This window comes from Sycon ciliatum, chromosome 1, assembly GCF_964019385.1.
Source record: "Sycon ciliatum chromosome 1, ocSycCili1.1, whole genome shotgun sequence".
Classification (NCBI taxonomy): domain Eukaryota; kingdom Metazoa; phylum Porifera; class Calcarea; order Leucosolenida; family Sycettidae; genus Sycon; species Sycon ciliatum.
In genome coordinates, this window is record NC_088643.1 from 5,444,267 (window position 1) to 5,470,431 (window position 26,165).

At 46.8% G+C, this 26,165-nt stretch overlaps 3 protein-coding genes across 3 annotated transcripts in view; all 3 read right to left on the reverse strand.

Moving 5' to 3' along the window:
* The window catches only part of LOC135811135 (uncharacterized), a 30,946-nt gene extending 29,459 nt beyond the window's left edge, over positions 1–1,487 (reverse strand). Inside the window, exon 1 of the mRNA XM_065324383.1 lies at positions 1,186–1,487. Coding sequence (XP_065180455.1) covers positions 1,186–1,288 — 103 coding nt within the window. The 5' untranslated portion in view covers positions 1,289–1,487. The remainder of the gene's footprint in view (positions 1–1,185) is intronic.
* A 5,172-nt stretch (positions 1,488–6,659) lies between these two features.
* On the reverse strand, positions 6,660–19,374 carry LOC135811151 (countin-3-like). Its single transcript, XM_065324384.1, has 7 exons — positions 19,249–19,374; positions 17,423–17,624; positions 16,719–16,851; positions 14,518–14,633; positions 13,790–13,888; positions 9,150–9,299; positions 6,660–7,524 (listed from the first exon to the last, which is right to left on the reverse strand). The coding sequence occupies exons 1-7, from the start codon at positions 19,324–19,326 to the stop codon at positions 7,418–7,420; spliced, it is 885 nt and encodes a 294-aa protein (XP_065180456.1). The 5' UTR covers positions 19,327–19,374; the 3' UTR covers positions 6,660–7,417.
* A 1,285-nt stretch (positions 19,375–20,659) lies between these two features.
* On the reverse strand, positions 20,660–25,588 carry LOC135811167 (countin-1-like). Its single transcript, XM_065324385.1, has 7 exons — positions 25,424–25,588; positions 25,075–25,273; positions 23,843–23,978; positions 22,865–22,977; positions 22,494–22,592; positions 21,645–21,782; positions 20,660–21,202 (listed from the first exon to the last, which is right to left on the reverse strand). The coding sequence occupies exons 1-7, from the start codon at positions 25,427–25,429 to the stop codon at positions 21,102–21,104; spliced, it is 792 nt and encodes a 263-aa protein (XP_065180457.1). The 5' UTR covers positions 25,430–25,588; the 3' UTR covers positions 20,660–21,101.
* Positions 25,589–26,165: the final 577 nt, after the last annotated feature.

The following is a 26,165-nucleotide window of genomic DNA, read 5'->3' on the forward strand; positions in this document are numbered from 1 at the left end:
CAATTGACACATCTCTATTAAAGAGCGGTACACACTGACTGGTATAGCCCGTGACATGGCTCGTCTTCGCGGCAACTACTGGCGTAACACAATGTACATACGTCATTGAGTCAAGTTCCGACACAGTCACAAGGTTCATTCTCAGTGATGTTTCCCTGCATAGCTAGCAGTACACAAGGACTGCTTGTAATGGCGCAATCATGATCTTGCTGTACTTGCGAGTTATGGCCATAGGTTGGAATTATTGTACAATACACACGCACGTCGAAGTTACAACCGTCAACAGGAGCAATAAACACGCGCTTCCACCGAGAAACTGACAGGCACTTGCTACAGAAATTGCTACTGGTTTTTCTAAGGGCATTGTACCATCGTCGCTTGGATGGGACACACCCTTCATTATGAGTTGAGAAACAGGTATCGGAGCATGCATGATTGTGATTATATAATATTGCAACGAGAAAAGACAACAGCTGGTTCGGTCACATTTTTTCTCCTCACAGATTTTCCATGTTTCAGAGACGTGTCTAGCTACATATCAGGCAATCTTGTACTTCATGTCGTGCGAGACAGTTATCTGCTTTGCTTCGCATTTCACCAGCATAGATAGATGTAAGAACTCAGATGGTGAGCCAAGGAAAAATTGTAACATGTTCAAAATCTGGTTTAGTTGGTGGACTCGATCGCATAACTTGTGCCAACATTTTTCCATGTTACAATAGATAGATATGTGCCTCTTTCAGCATTTACTCACTGCTGCCAGGCAATCACAACAGGCCCATGCATGCTTTTCTATGTCCTTGCAACTCTAGAGCCACGGGCGTGGGCCCTCTTACAATTCTTCAAACCTGACCTGGAAGATATCCAGGAACACAGACTGTCTTGTCTTGCAGTCTGTCTCTGCAGCTTAACCAGGCTAAATGCAAGATTCAGTGTAGATGTATACGCAAGCTTAGCTGCCAGACTGTTCATGCTTCAGCACTCACGCACAAACACCAGACAATTGCACGGAATTCTTTCGTGACTACTAGTATTAGTATTACGTATATCTACCAACGTGCATGAACACTGTATTACACATTATTTTTTATAGATATCAGCACGAACAGGTGTTTCCTGCATTCCTGTATTCCTGTATACACGGGTGGGTGTAGGCTAGCTAGCTGGGCATGTCGGCTTGCTTACCGTCGAAATCCACAGCGGAAGACAGATGGGGTGCTGTGCTCAAAGCCAAAACGAACACAGCCACCAGAGCACCTAGGCGTGACGCTAATGTGATTCGCCGCATGGTGCCTGTCCGATCACCGGCCTCACCGCCGGGTCACTCACACAGAGAACACTTTCCGGCCACTGTTTGTCTAACTCCCGGTTCCTGTGCTTGACGAACGCTTCGTCAGGACACGACGTATGACAGAGGTTGCAGCTTACTTTCGAAACCCAGTTGGCGGAAGAAAACCAACAACACTGCCTACTAGGAACTTTGAAGTCAGGTCATCCAGTTTCAACCTAGAAATTCGGGGTGAACCAGCGGCTGCTCAACTCTGCCGAACTCACGTTACTGAAGCGTGTGTTCCATCTCACATGATTGTCCGAACAAGCAGTGAATGGCTGTGTACACGGACCCTCGTTGGGGTCAGGTGTGTCCGCCCGCATTGCCTACAGCAAACTTCGTTTGTGGCTATTCGTAGTCGGCCAGTGGAATCCACCAAGTACATCAAGTGGTTGAAGTGGCGTCCTTTTCTCGAAATAGCCTCGTTTCTGCTTGGAGCTGTGCTTGCAGCTCCTCTACGACCACGCTGAGTCGAGCTGTGTCGCAACCACGCTGCAGCATTGATGGCCCTGTGCACAATTGGTGCAGTCGGAAATCACAACACAGAGACGGTATGACGATGTTGCCAGTTGTCGAATCTCTGCCCTGCAAGAACGACACTAAGAGGTTATGCCCCCAGGAAAGTTGCTTATCAGTCTCACTCACAAAGTTCTTCGCGCACCAATCTTTCACGGATTTCAATCGACTGGGAAGGAGACAGAGTCACAAGCGCGTCAGCCTATTAGTATTACCATAAATTCCTAATCCAGCGGATCTACAGTACCAGCCTTGACCGACGTGACCATTGGTGACCATGGTGACAGCGGGGGCAAGGCGCTAGCTCAGGTCTGTAGCTGGATGGATGGCGCTGCGCATGCGCATGCGAGCTTGTGGTCCTAGATCCTGTACAGATAAAAGACGGGTGCCTGGATACCATGGATACCGTCGACGATTTGTGCTGGCTCCTAACGACCTAAGGCTAAGTCCTAATGAGCAATGGTCCCAGCATGGTGACCGGTCCGCATGTATGGCTGTTCGTCGGGAGCACAACCAACAGAGCCACCAACACACACGATCAGGAAACGTGTGGAAAATGCCAACTATCTGCTGCCTGAGAGTAAAAATGGGAAGAGGAGAAAACCATAGTTGAGTGCACGAAGCCGGGTGAGAAAGTTTCTTCTGAATACCGGAAATCCTATTCGTTCATATACCGGTACTAGTACAATCATGTACATGATGTGCATGTACTGTAGGTCTACTGTACTGTAAAAGCAGAAATTTTCGGTGCTGTAATATTTTCGGTATTCTCCAAAATCGGCGGTTCGGTGGAGGGAAATTTTCGGTAAAACCCGTTTTCCAGGTACATGTACGTATACTACTTACTAGTACCAGGCAGTGGCGTGTCCAGGATTTGGGGGTTGCGGCCGGGATCAAGGCGGGATGGGGTGGGGGTAGATGACATCATGCTACTGTCCCAGGTCAGCCATTTTGAAAATCAATGTCAAGAAGCTCCTCCTGTAGCCCCTTCTTCAACAGTTATTCACCCGAACGGCCCCAGAGATTGTTCCGGAGGATCAGCGCACCACACGGGGACAAGTGTCGAACTTGCTTCAAGTCCCCACGGTGGGCCTGCGGTACGATCGAGCATGATGTTTTGGGGAAGCATTCTCTGGAACGCTCTCCCCTCTGATTTTAGAGTGATACGTGTCCCTGGTCCCCTCCGAAAAGCTCTTTCTGCCATTGATATACTTACTTTGTCCTCGTTAAACTTTTATTATCTGCCATAAATTCCAACCTTCTCATCTATCAATCATTTGTGCATGCATGTCTATAAAATCAACCACGTGTTCCTGACTCGATGAGATTGTCTTTCTATTCTTTGACTCCATGAAATTATTGTCTTTCTATTTCTGACTCCATGAAATTGTTCTTGATATAAATTTTTCCCTTTCTTCTTTTGGTCCTTTCTGTCTTATTAGTTATTATTATTATTTAATATCATTAATTTTCTTGTTTTCCCTTGCATATCATCCCTTCATCATTCTGTGAGAACCTGTCCTATGCCGGGGCAGGTGAGAAGGCATCTCTGTCTGTTCATTTGGTGAAGTAAAAATAAACAACAACAACAAGCCGTAAATCTCACACACCACGACTCACGAGCAGTATTTCTGTACACGCAGCAACAAATGTACATTGTAAACTTCAAATTTGCCGTTATGTGAGCGAATCAACTGCTTTTTTCTTCTGTTTTAATATGCGAGTCCAACAATTTCTCACCGCTCTCAAAGCATCCTTTACATAGGCAGCGGTACTTGTCACTGTGCGCTGTTCTTTATGTTCTGGCTGCTCGCTGACAACAGGTTCTTCCACGTCTGGCGGAGTTTTACTGTCAGTCCGCTCCGAAAGTTCAACTGGATTGTCTGGAATAACAGCGACTTCATCACTCCCACTGTTTCCTGTTGGAGCGGCAGCAGGAGTTGCGCCGCCACAGGAACGCTTTACAAAAAATCCAGGCTCTGCTGGCTAGAGCTTGGCCTTTTGGGATGTCCCTGAGACATCGAAGAAAAGCCTTCGAGTCAACCAAAACACGATTCGAACGAGGATGATCGCCTGAGCCCTCGGCATTCGAATCGTGTTTTGGTTGACTCGATCGAAGACTTTTCTTCGATGTTTGTAGAGGAGACGGCTCGATACCGGGACGTTTTGACAGCCAAATTTGTATAGACCCAAACCGATCATCAGCGTTGATTTTTCACTCGAAATATGTTTGTGGAAGGAAACTGGCATGTTGAAGTTTGCTCTGGGGCCAGAGTCAATCGAACTGAGCCACTCCTTTGTGTTGACCCATTGCCTCCAAGTTGCCCAATTTTTCGCTTCAAAAAAGTTCAAATCAGAGGTGGCTCCAAACCGGACACGTTTTAGAGTGCACGTCAAATTCACTCTGGGTCTGAAATTAGGTAATTGCTATCGCTCCACGACGGCCAGTACAGAGTAACAATAAGCCTTGTGTGTGCTTCCATTAGTTTTGATTGGTATGCGGTGCTTTATTGGCGAGAGGCGAGCCGCTGTTTACCTGCGACAAGAAGTTGATTTTTCGAAAGTCGTAAAACTCAAGTCGCAGTGCGAAGCAACACGTCAAAAACTCACCTGCTTGATATGGCGCTTCTGGTCATCGCAGAGCCATGAAATTTTGGCTCGGAGTATAACACATAGTAGTCTCACTGTGACATATGTTTTCTAATCAAAATACCAATAGAGAAAGTGAATATTGAGTCCGTTCCGGTTTGCAACCGGTGTCCTATTTGAAACCGTCCCCTCTACCGTTGAAGACGCGTCGAGCGCGTCCCAGCAGGGATCACACTGTACAACAGTACACAGTCAGGTCACCGTGTTTCTGTACTGTAGCCGTGCATGCTCACTGTACGTAGACTCTACTCTGTCTCTAGCTCTGTAGTCTGTGTAGACTGTACAGAGTACTCGTACTGTACTAGCACCGTGCAACCGCTTTTGGACAATCGTTTCAGGCCGCGCGGCGCGCGCCCCGAGCCTAGTCTAGCTCGACCCGGCGCGCGCCCTGTATTATTTTTCGAAACCTAGGTCGAAATTTTTGAGGGGGGGGGGGGGGGGCGCGCGCCCCCCGCGCCCCCCCTAAACCCGCCACTGCCAGGCAGGCACAGTGGGTTGGTCAAAGACCATGATTGAGATACGAGAGGTACCTGGTTCAAGTCCTGCCTGGGAGCGGTTTTTCCAGCCGTGCTGTTACCCACAGTCAACTGGGAACTGTTACTTGTGGCCAGGCACAAGGGGTACATGGATGCAGCTAATGGGGTCACTTTAGGCACTTGTGCCAGTGGTTGTGAGACTTACCCACTCACCCCCACCGTTAGGCGATGCATCTGCCGCTAGGGTTTATCGGGTGTTAGCGGCCGTCGTGAGTTCCCTTCGGGAACGGATACGATAATTTACTTACTTTATACTAGTACATGTACGTATTTCCCTTGCATGCTCTCTCTCATGCAGCACACGATAGAGTTGGATTCAGAGACATCATTCACAATTCTCTCGCTGATTAATGCCTCTACGAGCACCTTGTGATTATGAGTTATACATACATGTACATACATACAGTACCGAAATTTTCGGTGCGTTTTAATTTCGGTAAAAATTGTCGGCACCGCAGCCACCGAAAATTTCTGCTTTTACAGTACTCCATTTTACAGTCCAATTAAAATTGCTTACCCGACACTTCGTATTGGTAAGAAATACCGGTACCCAGTCACGCACGCTGCAAAGATGAGAATATTTGGACACATCATGCACTGACATGTACATTCTACGTGTATACATGTATACACAGAAACGTCAGAATTGCTTACCCGACATTTCACATTGGTAAGAAATACCCAGTCAAAAAATGGGCCGTGACTATTTCAATTTGGATGCCCAGTCCAGTTCGTAAATAGGGAAAAAGAAAAGAAGGAAATGACATCTGGCGACAGCCGACCATTGGTTTCCGCCGTGAAGCTTTGGAACACCCTGCCACAGGAACTCACGTCCAGTCGTCGTCCAACCCCGTTTAAAAGATTGCTGAAAGTATTTTTCTACGGTTAATATGGCCGAATAGCACCTCCCTCTGGCATAGGTCCTCATCTTCCTATTTCTCCCTGATTGTTACTTCGTTCGAACTTGACTTGTAATTACCGGTACAAATACTTCCTATTGACTGTTTTCTCATTTTGGCTCAAGTGCACTGAGCTTTATCGCGCCACACTTTTTATTCTATCGCCATCATAATATTGGGCATCAATGCCCGTTTGGTTTGCGATGTAAAATAAAACTTCAAACAAACAAACAAAGGCAATGATCGTGTCCGTGAAATATCCTGTGTCAGTTCGTGTCTTCTCCGCGCGTATCATTGAAATCTGTAATATACCGGTACATGTACAGTATCTACTCAAGTCTGTGGACAGCAACTGTTTCGCTCTGTTAGACTTACAGCTCCTCAGCACAGCTCAGAGGACCGAAGCGCAGCTCTTCGCAATGAAATACGTTTCCGTGAAGCAAAGCATTTTTATAAAGAGCTGCAAACCCCGTTGACGGTACATGTATCTATAAATCTGTGATACATGTACTCTGCATGTGAATGTTAGATCAATGAAATTCTGTAGCAAGATGCCACTGGATACAGCGTGCCATGATACAGTCATAATCCTTCACCTCTCTACCTCAAACTAGACTCTAGTCTGTACCGTGCACGTTAGCTGCAGTTTTCTCAATTCCTTGCCACTTCTCTGTCTGCAAGTAAGTTTCTTCTCGTGCTTGGCATTAGTCATACGTTGCTGCATGATCGACTTGGAATTTGTTGGCCATTGGCTGGCTGCTCGTGCGTTTACCAGCATGAGAAAGCACATTAAATTATTTGAACTGAAAATCAGTACAAAAATGATACTTCAGGTAAAGGTAGAAGGGAGATTTTGAACAGTAGAAATTAAAAAGTAGACATTTTTGGTAGAAAAGTAGAAAAGTAGAAAATTTTGGTAGAAAAGTAGATTTTGGTAGAAAAGTAGAGCATTTTGAAAACTTACGGTAGAAACACTGAGTTCGAGAAGAGAGTTGGGCAGGGACAGAATAATTGTTGCTATGGTATTCCTACTTCCTCATAATCAGCGGATCTGAAAACAAGTACCGCAGTAGAAAAGAAGGGAAAGAGTGAGCTCCGCGTACATGCAGGAGCAATGGACTACTTCCGGTCTACAAGAAAACTGCTACTCTAGTACTACTAAAACAATTGCGTTTACCGGTATGATCATTGCCATTGTTACTAACTTGCTACAGTAATGTTCTAGACTAGAGTTCAAGAAATCAACGGCTGTGTTCAGTGTTACAGAGTGAACGACCTGATCTGCACTGCCTAAAGCAAGACATAATTATATGCGTTGAAAGGAGGCATTGTTCCTACACTGTATGGCATTTGGGTCTAAGCTCTAAAGAGAGATTTATTTTACAAATATGCATGTCCAAAAAAATATTCACTGGTGAAAAAATAGTATATAAACTCGTTTCAGTATGTTCGAAGCTTCATAGTACATGGTATTCGAGCTGAGCTCTTCAGACCCTGCCAGTGCTGGCTTCGGCTGGGATTTTGAAACTGGCCTCTGCAGTGTCGTATACGTTATCGCGTGGATGGCTGCTGTCACACTCTCCATTGCAGATAGCTGCATTGTCATGGAAACAAGAGTATTGAGAAAGGCACTGACTTACACATGCTGGACAAAATCTGCGAACATACACGGTATTATACTAAGGCTAGTATTATTTGTAGTGATTCTGAATTTCATGCCAAGAAACAATCAAGTTTAAAGTGATATGGTGGAGCCTTAATTTAAGGCTGTTACTACAGTCTAGGCACCGGCGGATTATGCCGGCATAATTATTGGCATAATTTGGTGGTTGAAAATTTGGAGCATAATTTGGCATCCTCTCGGAGGTACATGTAGGAGCATAACTACGAGATTATACCACAGTTGTAGTATGTAGGCTGTACAATTGTGTACAATGCACCTGATCAGTGCTGGTGGTCTGCATGGTAAAGGGTTCGGAGGTCATGCAGATAGTGTTTTCAATGAAAAGCAGGCCTGCAGGGTAGAAATCATGGCAATACAGTCACGGTATTGTATGCTCGAACTCGTCTTCTTCAAAGTTCTTTCTCACACTGACACAGTACATGTAGCAGAAGATGCGAGTGAATCAGGCTTCATCAGGTATCCCGTAGCGGACGAGATAGTGGCGGGTAGTCCGCAAAACTCCGTGTACATGTACATGTACATTACTTCGTACATTTGTACATTATGCATGTTACGAAGTCATGACCTCTGGTAGTCTGGATTTTAGCAGCCATGATATGACTGCAGGCTATGGATATTGCTCGAAATTGATGTATAGTTGATGTTCGGTCATGATGGAAGGAGAAGTGGAGCTACGGGACAGATGAGCTGATTATTCGCAGGGTGAGGGTGACATCGGTTGGACGAGTATGATGATTATGAAGACTGTGAGTTGAACGTGATAATCTTCAAAGGTAACTCAAACTAATTTGGCAATGAAATCATATTTTTACTGAAGTACAAAAGAAATCAAGTAATGATAGAAGAAGTAATGTTTTCTCTTTTCCATGTTGATCTCTAACATGCATGGACACCTTGCAGCTTGGTATGGGGATACTCATGTATTTTGTTGTACTTATGGCCACTTGCGACTTGCAAGTACGAAAAGGCACAATTTTCCGAACTTTGAGGCTCCATAAGTACGAAAAAGTGAATATATATCCCCGGGTGCCAAAGCATATGAGGATTTTACGAGCATAATGCGAGAATCCATGAAAGCATAATTCCATGGTTCACGAGCATAATCCGCCGGAGCCTACTACAGTCCATTCATCGGAAACTGGCCCGCTGGCTTTTGGAAGTCGGATTTGGGCCGAATTGAGGATCAAAAACCCACTTTAAATCTCAAAAATCGGTGGGTTTTGGATCTGCTTCTCCATACATTTTGCCATGGGTATACCCGTCCTAATTTTGTAAAACCTGGCTGAATTTCTATTTTCCTGTTCTTGGACTTTTCTGGCCTCAAATGTGGCGAGGAGTAATTGCACGGGTCACACAATGCAGGATGTACTGTTGTTTTCACGATATCTACAACTATGTGAGAGAGACACCAAAAAGTTAGGGTGCCAGTTTCCAATGAATGGACTGTAGTCTTTAATAGAAAGTCATTTTGATCTAAAAGGCCGTGCATGCATCATGGCACACACACTCAGAAACACTGATCATGCATGACTTACAGAGTTTGACTTGGTATACACCTGGCAGCCATTGCTGGCATGCCCCTCCTTGGCTGGCATCGCAGCCGCCAAGGCCGCTGGTATCTGTGGACAGGGAGGCTGCACCGGCGTAAGAGCCAGGCTTTCGAGGCATGCTTAGCGCACTGGAATCTTCAAGCATGGTGGCACCAGACAAGGGAAGACACCATAGTAGCCGATGTGAACAATAAGTAAAAAAGTAAATGGACTCGGATGGTGAGCCAAGGATACATTTATAGAAAAGAAAAAGGACCAAGGAACTACAAGTTCCGCTATAATGTTATCGCATGCGCTGATTGTGTAGTAACTGGTGGTGTTGGTGGACATTATAGCGTAACTTGTAGTTCCTTGGTCCTTTTTTCTTATCTTTTCTATAAAAAAGTAAATAATCTACTTTTTTACTTATGTACCACTTATTGTGTCCGTTCCGGAAGGGAACTCACGACGGCCGCTAAAACCCGGTAAGCCCTAGCGGCACATGCAGTGCCTGTCATTGGGGGTGAGGGGATAAGTCTCACAACCACTAGCACAAGTGCCGAGAATAAATACTACATCTCCAAATGTTCACCCCTTCACGGTTCGACCTTTGCTGTTAGTTTTAAAAACAGTCTTGTCTCTGTTCTGAAGCATTTCCATAACTATACGAAAGGGGTAAGTAGCAGCATCCGCCTAATTTTCACCCCCGCACTACAGCACAAGACCGCATGAGTACCAGGCTCTCCTCACATGCCCATAGTTCCAAATGATGAAACCTTAGGGTGCTTTCTAATTTCCTCTAGCTTCTCGGTTAAATATCTCTTGGAAGTAGAGGAAACTGGAATCATTTAGCAACAGGTCTCGAAGAATTCGGAGATATTTTGCATACATGTATGTTCAAACCATGGAAGTTGGAGTCACTCAACATGTGTTACACATACAAAGGGCGAAAGGAACCACGAGCTTAAGTGACTTGAAAGTTGTATGCACTACGAGCGGTATTTCGTACAAGGAGTACGCATGGTACACATTGCACTGCGAATGATTGGTATTTTGCAGTGGGTTTTATCATCGATCCCGTCTGCAAGTACAAGTAGTGCACAAGATGGTGTAGTGTATCCACTCCAAACCGTTGCATGTTTTTCATCAAATCTTTCTTTTTGCCTCCTTTTTGCCATCGTATATCCAAAACAGTCTACTGTTGTTTCATGGTACGGTGCTGTTTCCTTGGTTGCCGTTTTTTTCCTTCTGAACCTCAGTTTCTTCCTGCCATGCTCTGTTGTGCAGTGCTTGAGGGAACGGCATGCCTTCCTAAGTTACCCGCAATGGAACCGGAACAAAGAAGAGCCCTCGCTGCAGTCGTCACAGTGCTTGCGACTGGACAGGTATTAGCAAAGTTCGCTTCAAGTAGCAATGATGAAGCGCCGTACATAGAGGATACAGTGGTTGAAATGTGTGCCAGGCTTCGGCAAAAAACGTTCGTCCAGAAGAATATAGTGAAAACGTGGTACTAACTCTGCCCTCGGACATATTCCGAGACCACTTACGTATTTCGCGGGAGGTGTCCAAATCAGTCTTTGGTTTTAGCGAATTCAAATAAAGAAAACAACAACAGTCCTGCAGTGTCTTTAACACCTGCCTGATTTCACCGATGTCGAGGGAAGTGTAGGTTGGCCACGTGTTCCACCTGACAAGAAACTGGAAATGGCATTGTGGACTCTCAGCACCACGGCATCATATCGCCAGGTTGCTGACCGATTCAACGTCTCGCGATCAATTTGCCATTCGTCACACACATCGTGACCTCCATATTTGGCCCATTTCCCCGCTTTTGGCCGCGCTGCCCCTGCATGCAATAATTAGCACCATACACATTTGTAGCCCGTTTTCCTTCCTTCTGACCCTGTACATAAACCACCGTCCATTTGATCTAATTGTTACGAGATTCGATTCGCTTATTATTTACATCCGTTGTTGTTCCTGGTCTCGCTGTCTTGTCCTGTCCGGTGTCGAATATGGTCTGCTGTCTGTACGGGAGTGATGTGTGGTGTGCAGTATATGGGTGTGATGCGTATGACGTGGTGTATGTGGTGTATGCGTTGTCAGAGAGTGTGGATCTGCTTCTGCCTGAGTGAGTGCGTTTGTCTACTGGTTGTCGCGCATGCGTGGATTATGTGGAGCATGCGTTGTGCGAGTCGAGTTCGGGTGCGAGGGAGTGGTGTGATTCGTCCACGATGTTGTTGTCTTGGTTCTGGTCACATGTCTCGTACGTACTAGTCGCTCATTGGTCGTTTCGATGTGTTCGCCCTTTCTCTGTTTATAACTGTTGGTTGTTTATTATTTCGTTGTCTTTCTTCCCCGTTCTCTCGCCAGTCACTTGAGTACTACTATTAATCTAAAGAAGTATCGTGCCGCCACGAATCCTTGTGTTATGAGTGAGAAAATTGTCGAGTGGCGAGGAGCGGGGGGGGGGGGGAAATTCCATTACAGTGGCGCCCAACGTGGACTCGAGCTCCACCACATACTACGAGCGACCTGCCAGAGGGACGGAACTGCTCCTCTCGTAAGTGTGCCTTGTTTGCCTCGTTCCTGTTTTTTTCTCTTCGCGTTGTTTCTTTGTTTTCGCTCGCATCCGCGATTTCTTTGGGTTTTCTTTCTTTTGACCAAGGCTTGGCCTCGGGGAGTCTCTTGCGTTTGCCGTTTCCTTTGCTTCTCCTTCCTCCCACTTAGTTCGTCATCATGACGGAGCCTGGCAGATGGTTGCTTCCACAACCGTTCCATGGCCGCCCAGAGGAAAGCCTGGCGGCTTACCTGCGAGATTATGATTCCTGTTTGAAGACCAACGGCTACGTCGGCCGTCTAGACGAGGGAGAAGCAGACCCTAATCGAGATAGACTCGACCAAATGCGTATCTTTCTGCTACAACGGAGACTCCAGGGACCGGCGGCTCTTGTCCTCGAATCATTATCTGACGAAGACCGCGACGATCCTGACAAGCTGCGAGCAGCCTTGGTGGCCCGCTTCGGAGATAAGGGCAAGTCAATGGGAATAAAGTGCATCCTGGGTGCTGTGGATGGATGTCACATTCCCTTAAAGGCACCTGTGGAAGACCCTCTGTCGTATGTCAACCGTAAGGGATTTCACAGTGTTCTACTGCAAGGCGTCTGCGACCACGAGCTATTGGGCACGGACGTGTACTGCGGCGGGCCAGGCAGAGTGTGCGATGCACGCGTTTTCAGCAATTTACCCTTGCTGGATTGGCTGCAAACTCTGTCACCTGACACACATATCATAGGAGACAGAGCATATCCACTAAGTATATCACCACTGTTGCCCTACAAGGACAACCCCACGAATGGACAGCAGGTCTTCAACAACAGGTTGTCGATGGCATGGCACTGCTGAAGTGTAGGTGGCGTCGACTGAAGTATTTTGATGCATCAGGCATAAAATCGCTCTGTGAATCTGTTGTTGCTTGCTGCGTTCTGCGTACCTTGTGCCTTCTGAAGCAGGACAGTGCTGAAGACTGGCTATTTCCGCACAATGGCAATGCAAGAAGAGGAAGCAGAAGCTAATGCTGAAAATACCCATGCTATCAATGCTGCGGAAGTTAAGGGAGACAACATTCCAGGTCACCTTTTGGGACTTTCTCCGCAGTGAATAATGCCTTCCCTGGCAAGGTGGGACATTTCCCATCTTATTATCACAAGCATTCCCAGTATTTATGTAGTTTATAGATTGGTTTGTTCGTGACATTATATCCATGTTCGACTGATGATGTCTTTTGCACTTTGCTCCATCGACAGTGGCAGCCTGCTTTATCTGCTTTTGCACTCTGCTGTGTCTGCAATCATAATAATACCCGCCATAGATCTGTTATTTCCTACGCTTTCACTTTTACAGTTTCCTCGGAGACAAGAACTTGCACCTTTTCTCCATTTTCTTTCTATGTGTATGGGTCATGCATTCGTCCTTAATCCATTGTCCTTGTTCATTTGATTTTGCCTGTATTTCACCCGACTGAGTGGCGATAAGGCTCCGAGGAAATTATAATAGTGAAAACTTCCGAGATGTTGTTCAATAGCCTGAAGGCACGTCCTTCTTCTCAGTAACGGTATTATCGCTTTGCAGAGTGAATGGGAAGAGAGCGGGTCTGCTCTGAAACCCTTTCCCTACTTTTCTTTTGCTTTTGAACGAGTGCCCATGCCCATGCCCATCACTATCATAATCATCATCCTCCTTATCATCATTATTTTCTGTCGATAGTGCCTGGGAATGGTATCACGTGACCGGTAGCTATCTGAATCATTTTCCATCTTACTCAAATGCACGTTTAATGCACAACGTCGCCAGTGATCACTGAAGCTCAGTGGAGGTAAAGAAAGGTTTCTACCTACTTCAGAGTTCAGTATGACGTGCATTACAGCACATAAAGGGGTTCAGACATTGTTGAATTATAGAGCAACACTGTTGTAGTGCTGAGCAATCATAGAATCATAATAATTATGTAATTCTTCATTTGTTCTCTGAGTTACATTCCTTGATAAGGCCAAGACATGTTTAACTTAAGAGCGCTGGGAGGAACTTGACCGTCCCTTCTTCTGGCAAGGGCAGCATTTCCGGCCACCAACAAACTTCTAACTTACGGACTGGCAGTTTATCATCTGTTGCAATGTCCATGGCAATTTGTCCAGTTCCCGTGCCATTCATGGTCGTCCAGCTATATGCAATGGCAAACATTTTTCCTGCATTACATCACAATTGAAGATAGAAAGCAAAGAAAAAAGTGTGCCCAATCACTGCCCATGCTCCGGTGACCAGCTTGCTTGCGTAACAGATCATCACACCCTTCAGCTAAGCCCTAGTCTTTATGTAGGCTACTCATAATTATATCATCGCTGTAAAATCAGGATATATATCATACAGAATGATGAAATGACACGAGTGCCACTCAAAGTGTACCCATATGAGCAGAGGCTTGTAGGTAGGCCGTGAACCCAGTGGAAAACAGGCTAGACAGCGTGCTGTGACAAACAGTTACACTGATGACTCACAATCATACATGAAGACTTAGTGCATGCATAGAATACTCCAGTGCTCGGCTATGGAATGCAGTCATGACATCATTGAGCACTACCATCACGTAATGGAATACAGCCATGACATCATTGAATACAGCCATGACATTATGGAATATAGCCATGACATCATTGAGCACTATCATGACATCATGGTCCATTCATGGAATATAGTCATGACATCATGGAATACAGCCATGTTGTTGACTTTTATTTTTACTTCACTAATCGCCATGACATCGTGGAATACAGCCAGGACATCATGGAATATAGTCGTGGCACATGTCGAGCCTTACCAGCCTGGTGTCCAGATGCAGGGTGCACCTCAAGACTGGTGATCTTGGCATCGCCATTCTTTACCATCCTGCACACTCCCAGCAGCTCACAGAAGTTGATTGGATCCAGTTTGGGACTATGAACACAACGACAACGATGACGACAATAACAATAACATGACAGTGATGCCACACGTATCCATTATTGTTGGTTCCCTGATGCCATCATGTGCAGCTAGAGATCAAAAGCGCAAAGCAATATGGACTCGGATGGAGAGCCAAGGTTAAATTTATACAAAAGAGAAAGACCGAGGAAGTACAAGTTACGCTATACTGTCCACTAACACAATGTTATCGCATGAGCTGATTGTTTAGTAACTAGTGGTGTTAGTGGACAGTATAGCGTAACTTGTAGTTATTTGGTCTTTCTCTTTTGCAAAGCAATTTGTACAAATTAGCTATGGTAAGTAGTCAAAGCAGAACAACGGGCGGTATATCACATGCTTCCTGAACCTGATGATCATGAATAGGTCAGGACATCAAAAAGGTAGATTTATACTATACAGTCAGACCTCGCATATCCGGTCCTCTTTTATCCGGATCCCTCGCCATCCGGAAGAGAATAGCTGGTTACATATTTACAGCATACGTGATGCATCCAACATAAACGGTGTTCAGTTATCCGGTTCCCTCGCCTATCCGGATATTTTTGTGGGGAACGGATGTGTGCGGTTAAGCAAGGTCTGTCTGTAGTCCGTTTTGAAAAGATTAGCAATCAGGTTTTGGTCTTAAAAAGTATGAAGATAAAGGGAATGTGGACAACAAAGTGCATCGTAGGGATGTCATCGTACAGATGTCATTGGGTATTCGGGTACTGGCTGTGCTTTTAGAGCAGGTAGCTGGGTAGCAGTTTGCACCTGAGAGTTCGATCGGCTAAGTTAGTTGCAGTGCGGTGTTTTCACAACGGTGCCTGTACAAAGTACAGCTATGCGCTGACTGTACACCTTTCTATTAGGGGTGAAAGGATTATGTGGTTTAGTCGATTATTTAGTCGAAAAATCTAGTCGATTACGATTTTTCTATTCGCTACAGCATTTTCGTACGACATACCATACAGTACGACGAAATATCCGGCAAGTACTAGGTGCAGTGTGTCTACATGACTTTACTGCGTGCAGCACATGTACCAGAGTACGAGTCGATGCGTGCATGCACGGAGGACAAGAACAATGTAGCCTTCAGAATCAGTTTGTGCCTGTGGGACGGTCGATGTTTCCATTATTTTTGTTTGAAGTTTCAAAATAATGATTGATTGTAGTTGATTCAAATTGGTGAGTTTTGTCGTCAGTGGTGCTTAATCGATAAGTTTTGGATTAACCGCTAAGGAATATCCCTTAACCGTTTCACCCCTACTTTCTATGTAGCACAAGTGCATGCTCGCTGTACTAACGCACAGTGTGGCAATCCCGCCCAGACAATACCATGCACCACTACTACTCATGCTTTGTCAAAATACCCGATAGGGTACTACCCGTGCTACCCCGAATAGAAATACCCGATAAGGTACTACCCATGCTACCCCGAATAGAAATACCCGATAGGGTACTTACTACCCATGCTACCCCGAATAGAAATACCCAATAGGGTACTACCCGTGCTACCCCAAATAGAAATACCCGATAGGGTACTACCCATGCTACCCCAAATAGAAATACCCAATAGGGTACTACCCGTGCTACCCCGAATAGAAATACCCGATAGGGTACTACACATGCTACCCCAAATAGAAATACCCAATAGGGTACTACCCGTGCTACCCCGAATAGAAATACCCGATAGGGTACTACACATGCTACCCCAAATAGAAATACCCAATAGGGTACTACCCGTGCTACCCCGAATAGAAATACCCGATAGGGTACTACCCGTGCTACCCCGAATAGAAATGCCCGATAGGGTACTACCCGTGCTACCCCGAATAGAAATACCCGATAGGGTGCTACCCGTGCTACCCTGAATAGAAATACCCGATAGGGTGCTACCCGTGCTACCCCGAATAGAAATACCCGATAGGGTACTACCCGTGCTGCCCCGAATAGAAATACCCGAACCGGCTATGCAATCAAATCCCTCCCTACCTGTTGCAACCCTAATTTAATAGTAGTTGTCTCACTCAAAGCTATCAAAACATTAATCAAGCTGTCACATGCAGCCCCACGTACTGTTCAATGACTTCCAGGAACTGCCCGACACCGACATGAGCACAGAGCAGATTGCAGACAAGGCCGAGGTCCCTGTTCCCTGTGTGAGCTGCGAGAGCATCGGAAACAGCCGCGCATGTCTCGAACCCGTGGTCTGCATAGCAGAAGCAGCAGCCAACAAAAACCCAATGGCATATAAAATATGATAATTGTACTTGTCAAGTACTGATGTGTCCAATACTCGGGGAACATATGCCACGTGAAATACAGCATCACTACAGTCCATTCGCCAAATCAGGGCCCCTGATACTCTAAAACTATGTACAGTATCTGAAAAATACGATTTCTGACCTACATGTCTATATAAGTCATTGACTTCACGATCTTGAATACGAATGAAGTGACACTGTGAAAACTTTAGACTATGGGCCCAGGTTTGGTGAATGGACAGTAGACAATAGCGCTCGGGTTAGACAACTTGGTGCATCACGTAAATAAAGGCCACTAGAACGAATGCACAGGAATCAATATTTAATTGATTTAGCAGTGTTATAGGCTACAGTCAAGGAAGCTGCAGAGTAGTTCGATCATGACCAGCCACACTCTAGTTTGGAAAAAGCGGTTGAGAGTGACCATACATGACGCACACGATGGCAACGTTAGTCAACACTTTTAGTCTACGTGGAGACAGCACTGTTGCCGTATTGGCGGGTGCATTTTCTTACGGAGTACAATCTCCCGCAGCCTTCCCAAGGCCTGGCTAGAGAAATCGATGCACGTCGGGCACAGGTCGAACGTCGGAGACTGCACGGGACTACTGAGAATCAAGCCATCATACGACGCACGGCTTTGCCGTTCGTGGTGGACAGCCAGTGCATGGCCTGCCGTGAGCAGAACTGCGAACGCAGCGAAGATGTACGAAGCGCACTGCAATGGTGAAACAAACAGGACAAAGGCATACGAGGTGAAAATAAGTACAGCCACTAGTCCTAGCTGCTAACTATGGTGGCCGCAGGAAGGAAAAAATCACCTGGGCTCCTTTTGTGGGAAGATGCTCTCATGCTTACACAACCTGGGTATAAGATGGAGAAGCCCTGGGACATTATCCCCAATCGCCAGTAGAAAATAATACTCCCGTAGCACCCCCCTCCACCCTGGGCCCCCTTCCCTGTTAAAAACGTACGCAAATGGGGGTCTCCACTACCTGAAAAGTGCTCATGGGGTAGTTTCACATTGTGGTCATGTTACTGCACTCGTGTAGAATGTGATCACGGCATGCCGACAGTGGAGCCAACATGGCTGACATCATGTGACCCATAGATGCAGGGGTTGAGTGGAGTTGGAACCAACATGGCTGCCGCGTACGGTCATGTGATAGAAATGCGACAGCCCTAGACCCTGTGGCGGCAGAGCTTGATCACTGAACTGTCAAACGTAAACCCAGGTGGAAAGCCAAGGAATAACTCCGACGGACTCCGACGGAGAAAACTCACATCACGTGTCTCAGGTACGTTTCGTACTACGTACAACTAAGGATAGTGTGCGCGCAATACAAAAATCTGCCACGATTATGCTGGCGGGTTGCATACGCGCAGTGAGTTTCTGCCAGGGAGTGCTTTTATGATTACTCCGCTGCTCGCTAAAAGCGGGCTGGAAACGTACAACTGGGACACTACACCACCACGTGATGTGAGTTTTCGCCGTTGCCGGCGCGTTGGTGAACCCCGTAGAAAGGGTATCAGGAGTTGCACACTCTTGGGGTTATGGACTCTTGCTTTTTATTTTTTAAATATGGACTCTTGCTGGTACATCTACTACAGTGTACATGTACCGTAAAATCCCGCCAGAGCGCCCCTACCTCCTCGACGCTTCAGCCTGGTGGGGAGGGCGGATGGGCGAGTCCTACTTGCCGCATTCAGTGCTACATGAAAAAGTACTCACCCTACGAAAACTGTTTGTGCATCTCCTACACCGACCAAAGGTCAAGAGCCAGGAGTCGTACAGACCCGACAAAACGCAGGGTTTGTGCGATCCCTGGTCAGGAGGGTGGGCACTGTTGCGTACATTTCCAACAGGGTCGAGCACGCGTCTGCAGTGCAAGTACGGCATCAAAGACTGCGACAGAGTCATCATCGTGACGAGGATACAATCAATCACGTCCCTGACAAGAAATCAGGGAGGGGCGGATGGGAGAGGCGGGGCGCTCTGGCGGGATTTTACGGTACGTGTACCGGTAGTAGCAGATTTGGTACACAATGGTATGGGTCAGCCATGCTTGATAAGTTCACCGGGCCTGATTCTGAGAGCACACACTGTCTGGAAAACAGTGACTCTACCAACCAACCGGTCTCTGGACTCTGGATTCCGGTTGGAACTTGCAGTCAGGAAGGAACACTGTCCTCCACCTTGTGATGTGCTGTCATGCAATCATCATAACAATGATCCAAGCAGGGAGTCGTAAAATACCGTATAGCACAGCCTGTACGGCTAGTACATTTCTACGTCGTACAGAGGTCACACGTGTACATTCGCGTCTAGCATATACACGTACCTTCATTCCTGCCCCGGAGAGAGAGAGAGAGGGAGAGGAAGAGCTATTTCCAGCGACAGCTGCAATACGATCCAACATCCAGGATGTCACCGTCTGCCAAGTCAAACTCAAAGCCTCAAAGTCAAAGCGGCGTGCGGATGTGAAGGGCAAAACAGGAAAAGGTCAGGCATGCGTGCGGCGGGGGGGGGGGGGGGGGGCCGGGGGCTACAGTTTTCGTAGTACATGTACTGTACGCTACTCCTTATTTGGGGGCATTCGAATTGTCACTCTTTGGCTTTTCGAGGAGTTCCTTTTTCTGAAGAGGTGGCTTGTTGGCCTCTTCAGAAAAAGAAAGTCTCCTCGAAACATCTCTAAGCCGTTCAAATCAACCTCCTAACCTCTGGACAGGTGGGAAGAGGTTGGAATCGCGGACATGCATTTCCCGTAGAACCTACAACAAACTCTTCACATATACGGTAAAGCGAGGGGGGGGGGGCGGGGGCCCCGGGGGGGGGGGGGCTGGTTTGGAAACAGAATCCGGAAACTGGTGATTCGCTGGTAGAGAGGCAGCACTACAATGCTCTGGGGAATCCCCAACTGTCACGGTGTGGAATGTATGTGTGCTTACAATGTATGCCGGTGTGCAGGCCTGACCAAGCTAAAAGCTAAACGCCTATCCATTCATACCGCTGATCAGTTTCTGTCAGGTCCTGAGCTATTCTTGATCCTCAGCAGTATTCTGCTTTGTGGCAGCTTATCTCTTCGCGTCTTTTTTTCCCGGTTCCCCGGTTTCCCGGCTTCTTTGTTTCTTCCCTCCCACATGCGCCGTTATCACGGTATTGAGCCCAGCTCCTCAGGTTTAATGTGTGAAGTAAAATAAACAACAAATAAACAACAAACTACAATCAGACAATTGTAAAGCCGGAATTCCGCCGGGAAGGTGAGGAGTCACGGTTTAGCGGGTGGTGAGATCTGGTGCACACACTGCACAGGCGCTATGCCGGGTCCGAGGCTTTATCCATGCATGACTATAGAGATGTATCACGTGACTTGCTCATTCTTGCAGCAGTAGTGAATCTTTCATGGATTCCGATCCAGATACACTTGCTTTATTTTCCTTGCATACAAGGTGGGACTTGGGGCCGGGTCACGTGGTGGGGGCATGCAGTGTCCATCACGGTTACCGGGCCATTCACGAATAGTTAGTACATGGAGGACTGTGTGGCAAATGGGATTTCGGCCTTTGGCCCGTCAGTGTCTGGTTGGTGGATCTGGTCTATCCTCCGCCACCATTTAGGAGCCGCATCTGACGCCTGATCATGGGGTGGTGGCGTCCCACCGGGAAGCGGAAAGGTGGTTCTTGACCCGCCCTGTACGCGAACCCGTGGATTTTTTTTAGTACAGTAATGTGGATCTACAGGAAGACCGTTCATAAGTTGCGGATCAGGTTGTTGCCTTTGTGATAGTAAATAATGAGCAATTTCAGACACTGATTTTTTGACAAACAACTACAGTATTATGATAAACAAAGAAAGCATGCACACCAGTTGACTGCTGGTAGCCGAATCCGGCAACAGTATGCCAAACACCACAATTTACACAACAGGCAGAGAGTTTTGACACGCGGAAACAAACAACAGTGAGAAAGTATTGGAGATCAATTGAGATATCTGTCTTCACATCCTCTCGCAAGCAATCACGGTGTAATGCGGAAGCAATGGATCTGCCAGGTTTCACGAAGATGAATGTACTACAAGATATTGAAAGATGGCAGGACTATAGATTTCTGAAAGCCAAGAATACCCGCAGTGCGTAAAACTCAAACAGCTAGGAGTATTGCTTTCGCGCGGCAGCAGCAATTCATGCCGCCGTTATTACAATCGGCTGGCATCGGCGGTGATGTTGAATGTAGCCTCTGCCATGTCGTAGATCTGACTGTGGGGATGGGTGCTACCACACTCACCATTGCAGATAGCTGCATAGAGATCAGAAGGGAAAATGCAGGAGAAAATGCATATCACATAACTGAGCAAGAGAGCGGATACTCGGAGAGAAAGAGACTGATTCAGAGAGGCATCATAGGAAATAGAAATCAGATACATCTTGGAAGCTAGAGCATCAGTCATTGGGGTCGAGACTCGAAAGGCAAATTGCTTTTCGCCACGCCGGGGACCAAACATGCCGCATGTTTGCCTTTTGCCTTGGCCAATGACATGAAACCCTGCAGATTCAAGTCTACAATGCACTAATCGCTATGACAAGATGCATGAAGTCCACAGTACAGACAGTATATACATGTACTTGTATAGGAGCACAGCAAAACAGAGACTAAGAACTTCATTATCCTGCGACTCGCCAGACGGACAACCATAGGTATGCACGAATCACAAGTATAGGCACTGAGTTGCGTCACTCACCGACTTTGACTGTGTATTGACCGGGCAGCCATTGCTCGCATGGTCCCTGGCTGGGATCACAGCCACTGTTATCCGTGGACAGAGAGGCGGTTCCGGAGTAGGAGCCGGGCTGCTGGGGCTCGATCAAATTGCCAGTACCTGATAGAGGAAATCGCAAAAAAACATTTATCGGCATTATTAAAATTGTTCATAGACAACAACGCGGCCACTTGCAATACAATTCAACTTAGAACACACACACACTCTCTCTCTCTCTCTCTCTCTCTCTCTCTCTCTCTCTCTCTCTCTCCCCCCCCCCCCCGCGCCTCTTTCTCTCTCTCTCTCTCCCTTCTCCCTCACCCAAATATGTCTTTCCGTTGCGAAAACCAGGCTAGACTTCACCAAATTGTAGGCATGACCCATCATCAGACAGGGTGAAAACCAAAGAATTGTCAAGGATAGTTGGCCGCCCCTAGAGAAAGTTATGCTGTCACAGTGTGTGATGATCAAGTTCGGGGATTAGGTGGTGCCTCCTAAATGTTTTGGCACCATAGCCAGGAGGTCGACTATGATCTGGAAAATTCAGATTCAGAATTTTATTCACTGGTTCCATGGTGAGTGGACTCTTTGATCTTCCTTGGAAGATTTGCAGGTTCCTTTCAAATTCTTTTAAATAGAAACATAAGGATTGACCGAAATGGCTGTAACAATTGACCGCATGATAAAAAACGAGTTTGATTAATTACAGAGTGATTGGGAAAGGGCAGGTCTGCTCTACACCTCTTCCGATATGACGCTGCGGCGGCCTTGCCACTCTTCCCCATAGAGTATTTTGGAACAAAAATGACACTGAACTGATCTGACCCTTACCAACTGGAAGATGATCAAGGGTGATGACCTCAATGACTATTTCTCCAGTTCCTGTGCCGTTCGTGGTCGTCCAGTCGAAGGCGATGGCAAATGTTCTTCCTGCAACGTGTTGAAATCAACAAGAAACGCACAGAACAACTCCGAAGTTCCCGTATTCAAGGAATTTCGGGTAACCTGCCAGGAGCTTGAACACTATCATCATGTCTTCCAAGCCCTGCTGGCATGCACAGACAGATGCATACCCTTCATTGCTATGCATGGCTAAACTAGTCCACCACAGCCACTGAGATCATCATTTTTATATTAAGAGTGACGGGCGGAGGGCTGAAAAGATTCAGCAGTGACATACACCGGCATTGTTTTCAGCGTACCTCTCCGTCCAGTTGCGGGGTGCACTTCGAGACTGGTGAATTTCGCATCACCGTTGTCCACAATCTTGCACACCTTCAGCAGCTCGCAGAAGTAGATTGGGTCAAGGTCGGCACTGTTAACGACACAAGCAAACATTGCGGCAACAAGCAATGCAAGGTTCATGAATTGAGAGCGAAGTATAGTACTGTTGCATGGTGGTATTGATACTGTTTTGTATCAGAAACAGACTGCTAGCCACCATGGAAAGAAAGTAGGGCTGAAACGATCGTGGATTTTCACCTATCAATTACTCTTTGGCGTAACGATCGATTGCCGAGTAATTGGTGTAATCGCTTCAGCTCTAAAAAGAAGGCATTTTCGAGATTTGATTGGAGGTGGTCCGGTGGCATGCAATGTGCCTGGTAGACCGGTGTATTAGTGCAGATGTGGGAGCTGCATGTAACATAATGTCCAACTGTGTTGCTAGGTGATTATAGGCATTTCCGCGTTGAAGTGTATCCGCATGATAACGAGTCCACAGCTTCGCTTATGCTGAATGGCTTCGTAAGGAAAGCGAAGTGTTGCAGTAGTAGCTATCATTACCCCCCCCCCCCCCCGATTATGATCAGTATCGCATTACATCAAGACTCAAGAGTACATGATTATGTACTCTTGATTACATGCATTACTAGGTACTGTGTTTCCGAAGTATACACCGCACTGGAGTATAATCCACGCCCATGCTTTCTGTCACGAAATACAGGCATCTACCACATTTGCCACCATCAATTTTTCCATCATAGCCGAACATACTTTCTTGGGTGAAGAACTCGTGTTTAAAGTGTGGCTTGTACTCTGGAAAATATGGTAGTCGTCCGATTCTCGTGATGAGCAACATTCATTTGAGCAACTGTGACATTCATTTATCGCGTGCTAGATCAGAACACCAGTGCAAGAATCAGCACAGATGCCACGGTAAAGCACGCATTTCAACTCACTTCTGGATGAACTTGATGAACTCCTTGATGCCGACGTAGTCGCAGAGCAGATCGCACACGACGCCGAGGTCCTTGTTGCCCGTCTTGTTTGCCAGCTCGCCGCAGAGAGTGCCGCAAGAGCCGACCACACCGCTGTCTGCAAAACGGGAACAAACCAATGTGCATACATACAGGTATTGTAAGCCGATGATTACAAATAATTATACCGGTACTACTGCTACTAGAGCTTGTTGATGATGATGATGATCTACGTAACATGTGTGACCAGGAATCACGGGCCTACAGCGTAAATACCAGCAACTATTGTATGTGCACCATAGGAAAGATGACTCGCATAACGTGTGTGTATACCTTGGTGTACACAGCATGATGATGAACCTGACCTGATGGTGAATTATTATTTGGTTGCTATTGAAGAGATGGCTGGCTATCGCCCACATCACCTTTTCATTGGCTAGTGCCACGCGATTATGAATAAATGGATAAATAAAATAAATGTGTGCTGCCACCGATGGCTACAATATGCTGGGCCAGCAAAATAAGTTTTAAAAGCGAAACAGCTGCTAAGCACCTGTAACAGAAGTTGTTCAAGCACCTGCTGCCTACTGATGTGTCAATCGATATCATGGATGTTAGGGCCGCTAAGTTTTCCGGCTTTGGACGAACTTCTTCCACATCTGTGGCTCTGCTGGTACCATGGTGTCCAGCATAGCTCAGTACACATGTGAGCAAGAGTGTCACTGGGAAGTCTGAACCACTGAATCATTGGTATTGACCAACCATCTGTTTCAAAGCAGCAAACAGCCCCATCCACAAGGTGCTACAAAGACGTCAGCTGATCAAGTCTTTGCACAGGGTTCGTCGACTCTGGTCCCAGGCAAGCAGGGTACAAGCCATTTTTTGTTTGTACCACCGTCCCTGGTAGATCTACATGGGCCCAGGGTAGTGACTAGTGTAGTCTGTAGATGTACATTTACGTGTCGACGCTGCCTCCCACTCCCAAGTCCCATGCCCACTAGCTAGACACGTACCCCCCCCCCCCCCTCCCCAAATCCAGTGCTGCCGACAATCATCATGATCATTGACTTTCGAAGTCATCCGATTCAACCCATGTAACTTTGTTTGTTCTGCCACTCGACATGATCATTGGCCGCGCCACAGCCGGAGCTACGTCAAGTACGTGTAGTGCCAGGGGCAGGGGGAGTAGAGAGTTGCCAAGGAGTATTTCTTACTGAGAATGATGTTGAGCAGAATGTCGAGGGCTTGGCCGGTGAAGCTGACGCATGTTGGGCACAGGTCGAACGTGGGAGACTGCACCGTGCTCAGGCTCACGCCTTGCGATAGACGGTGTGGCCGCTCGTGGTGGCGAATAGCCAGAGCATGGCCTGCTAGGAGAAGAACTGCGAATGCAGCGCAGAAGTACGCGTTACCCTGGACATAACAGAATGAACCGAGAAAGGATTATGACAACTAGAATCCGGCCGGTGGATCTACCACCAACCTAGTCAGGAATACAGGAATCTCTGCAAAGGCAAAACTCCCCCTGTCCATGCACGCCTGTGCTCTCGCACTGTGACCTACCTTCATCGTTGAAAGAGCTGAGAGAAGTGAGAGTGTAAAGAACAGCCAAAGAACCTTCAATACCAACCGCTTGCACACCGACAGTGGAGAAAGAGCGAGCGTTCAAAAGGTCGGGTACGGCCGTTAGCTCTTCTGTGTCGTTTTGTCGCAGGCCGGGGTGCGAGTGCTGCGCGTGCGAGCTGGATGACTCTCCAACTGTCTGCTAGTGGCATTAGCTCTGGGCTGGCGTGCAGTGTTTGCTTGGTAGGATCTCGTGCCATTGCCATCGCCAGGTTCGTACTTCAAAGTAGATCTATGACTATGTACGTGACAAGTACGCACGCAACCGCTCCGCCAAAAACACTGGTAATAATATGGCTACAGTTTCGAAATTCTCCTCAGTCGACACTGACGACAGGTGGACAGCACGCAAAGCTCTTGATCTCCTTGTTTGGTGCTTCCGATGACGGGAAGCCTGGTCACGTGGACGGTGAGTGGCTCGATGCACGCGATGCGCTTTGTTTTACACAATGACTATGAGTCTGTGACACACATGTGATGTAGTGCCTACTAGTGGATCAAAAAGAACATAAGACGTAGTCATTACATAATTCATAACCAACAGTTACTGTCGACGTGTCCTTAAAATGACCAGATAATTGTATGCATGGCCTGATGAGATGGTGTACATGGTATTCACGTGACGCATTGTGTCTTGTCAGTAGCGAGCTAGCTAGCCCTGCACGACTAACTGTCGCTGCAA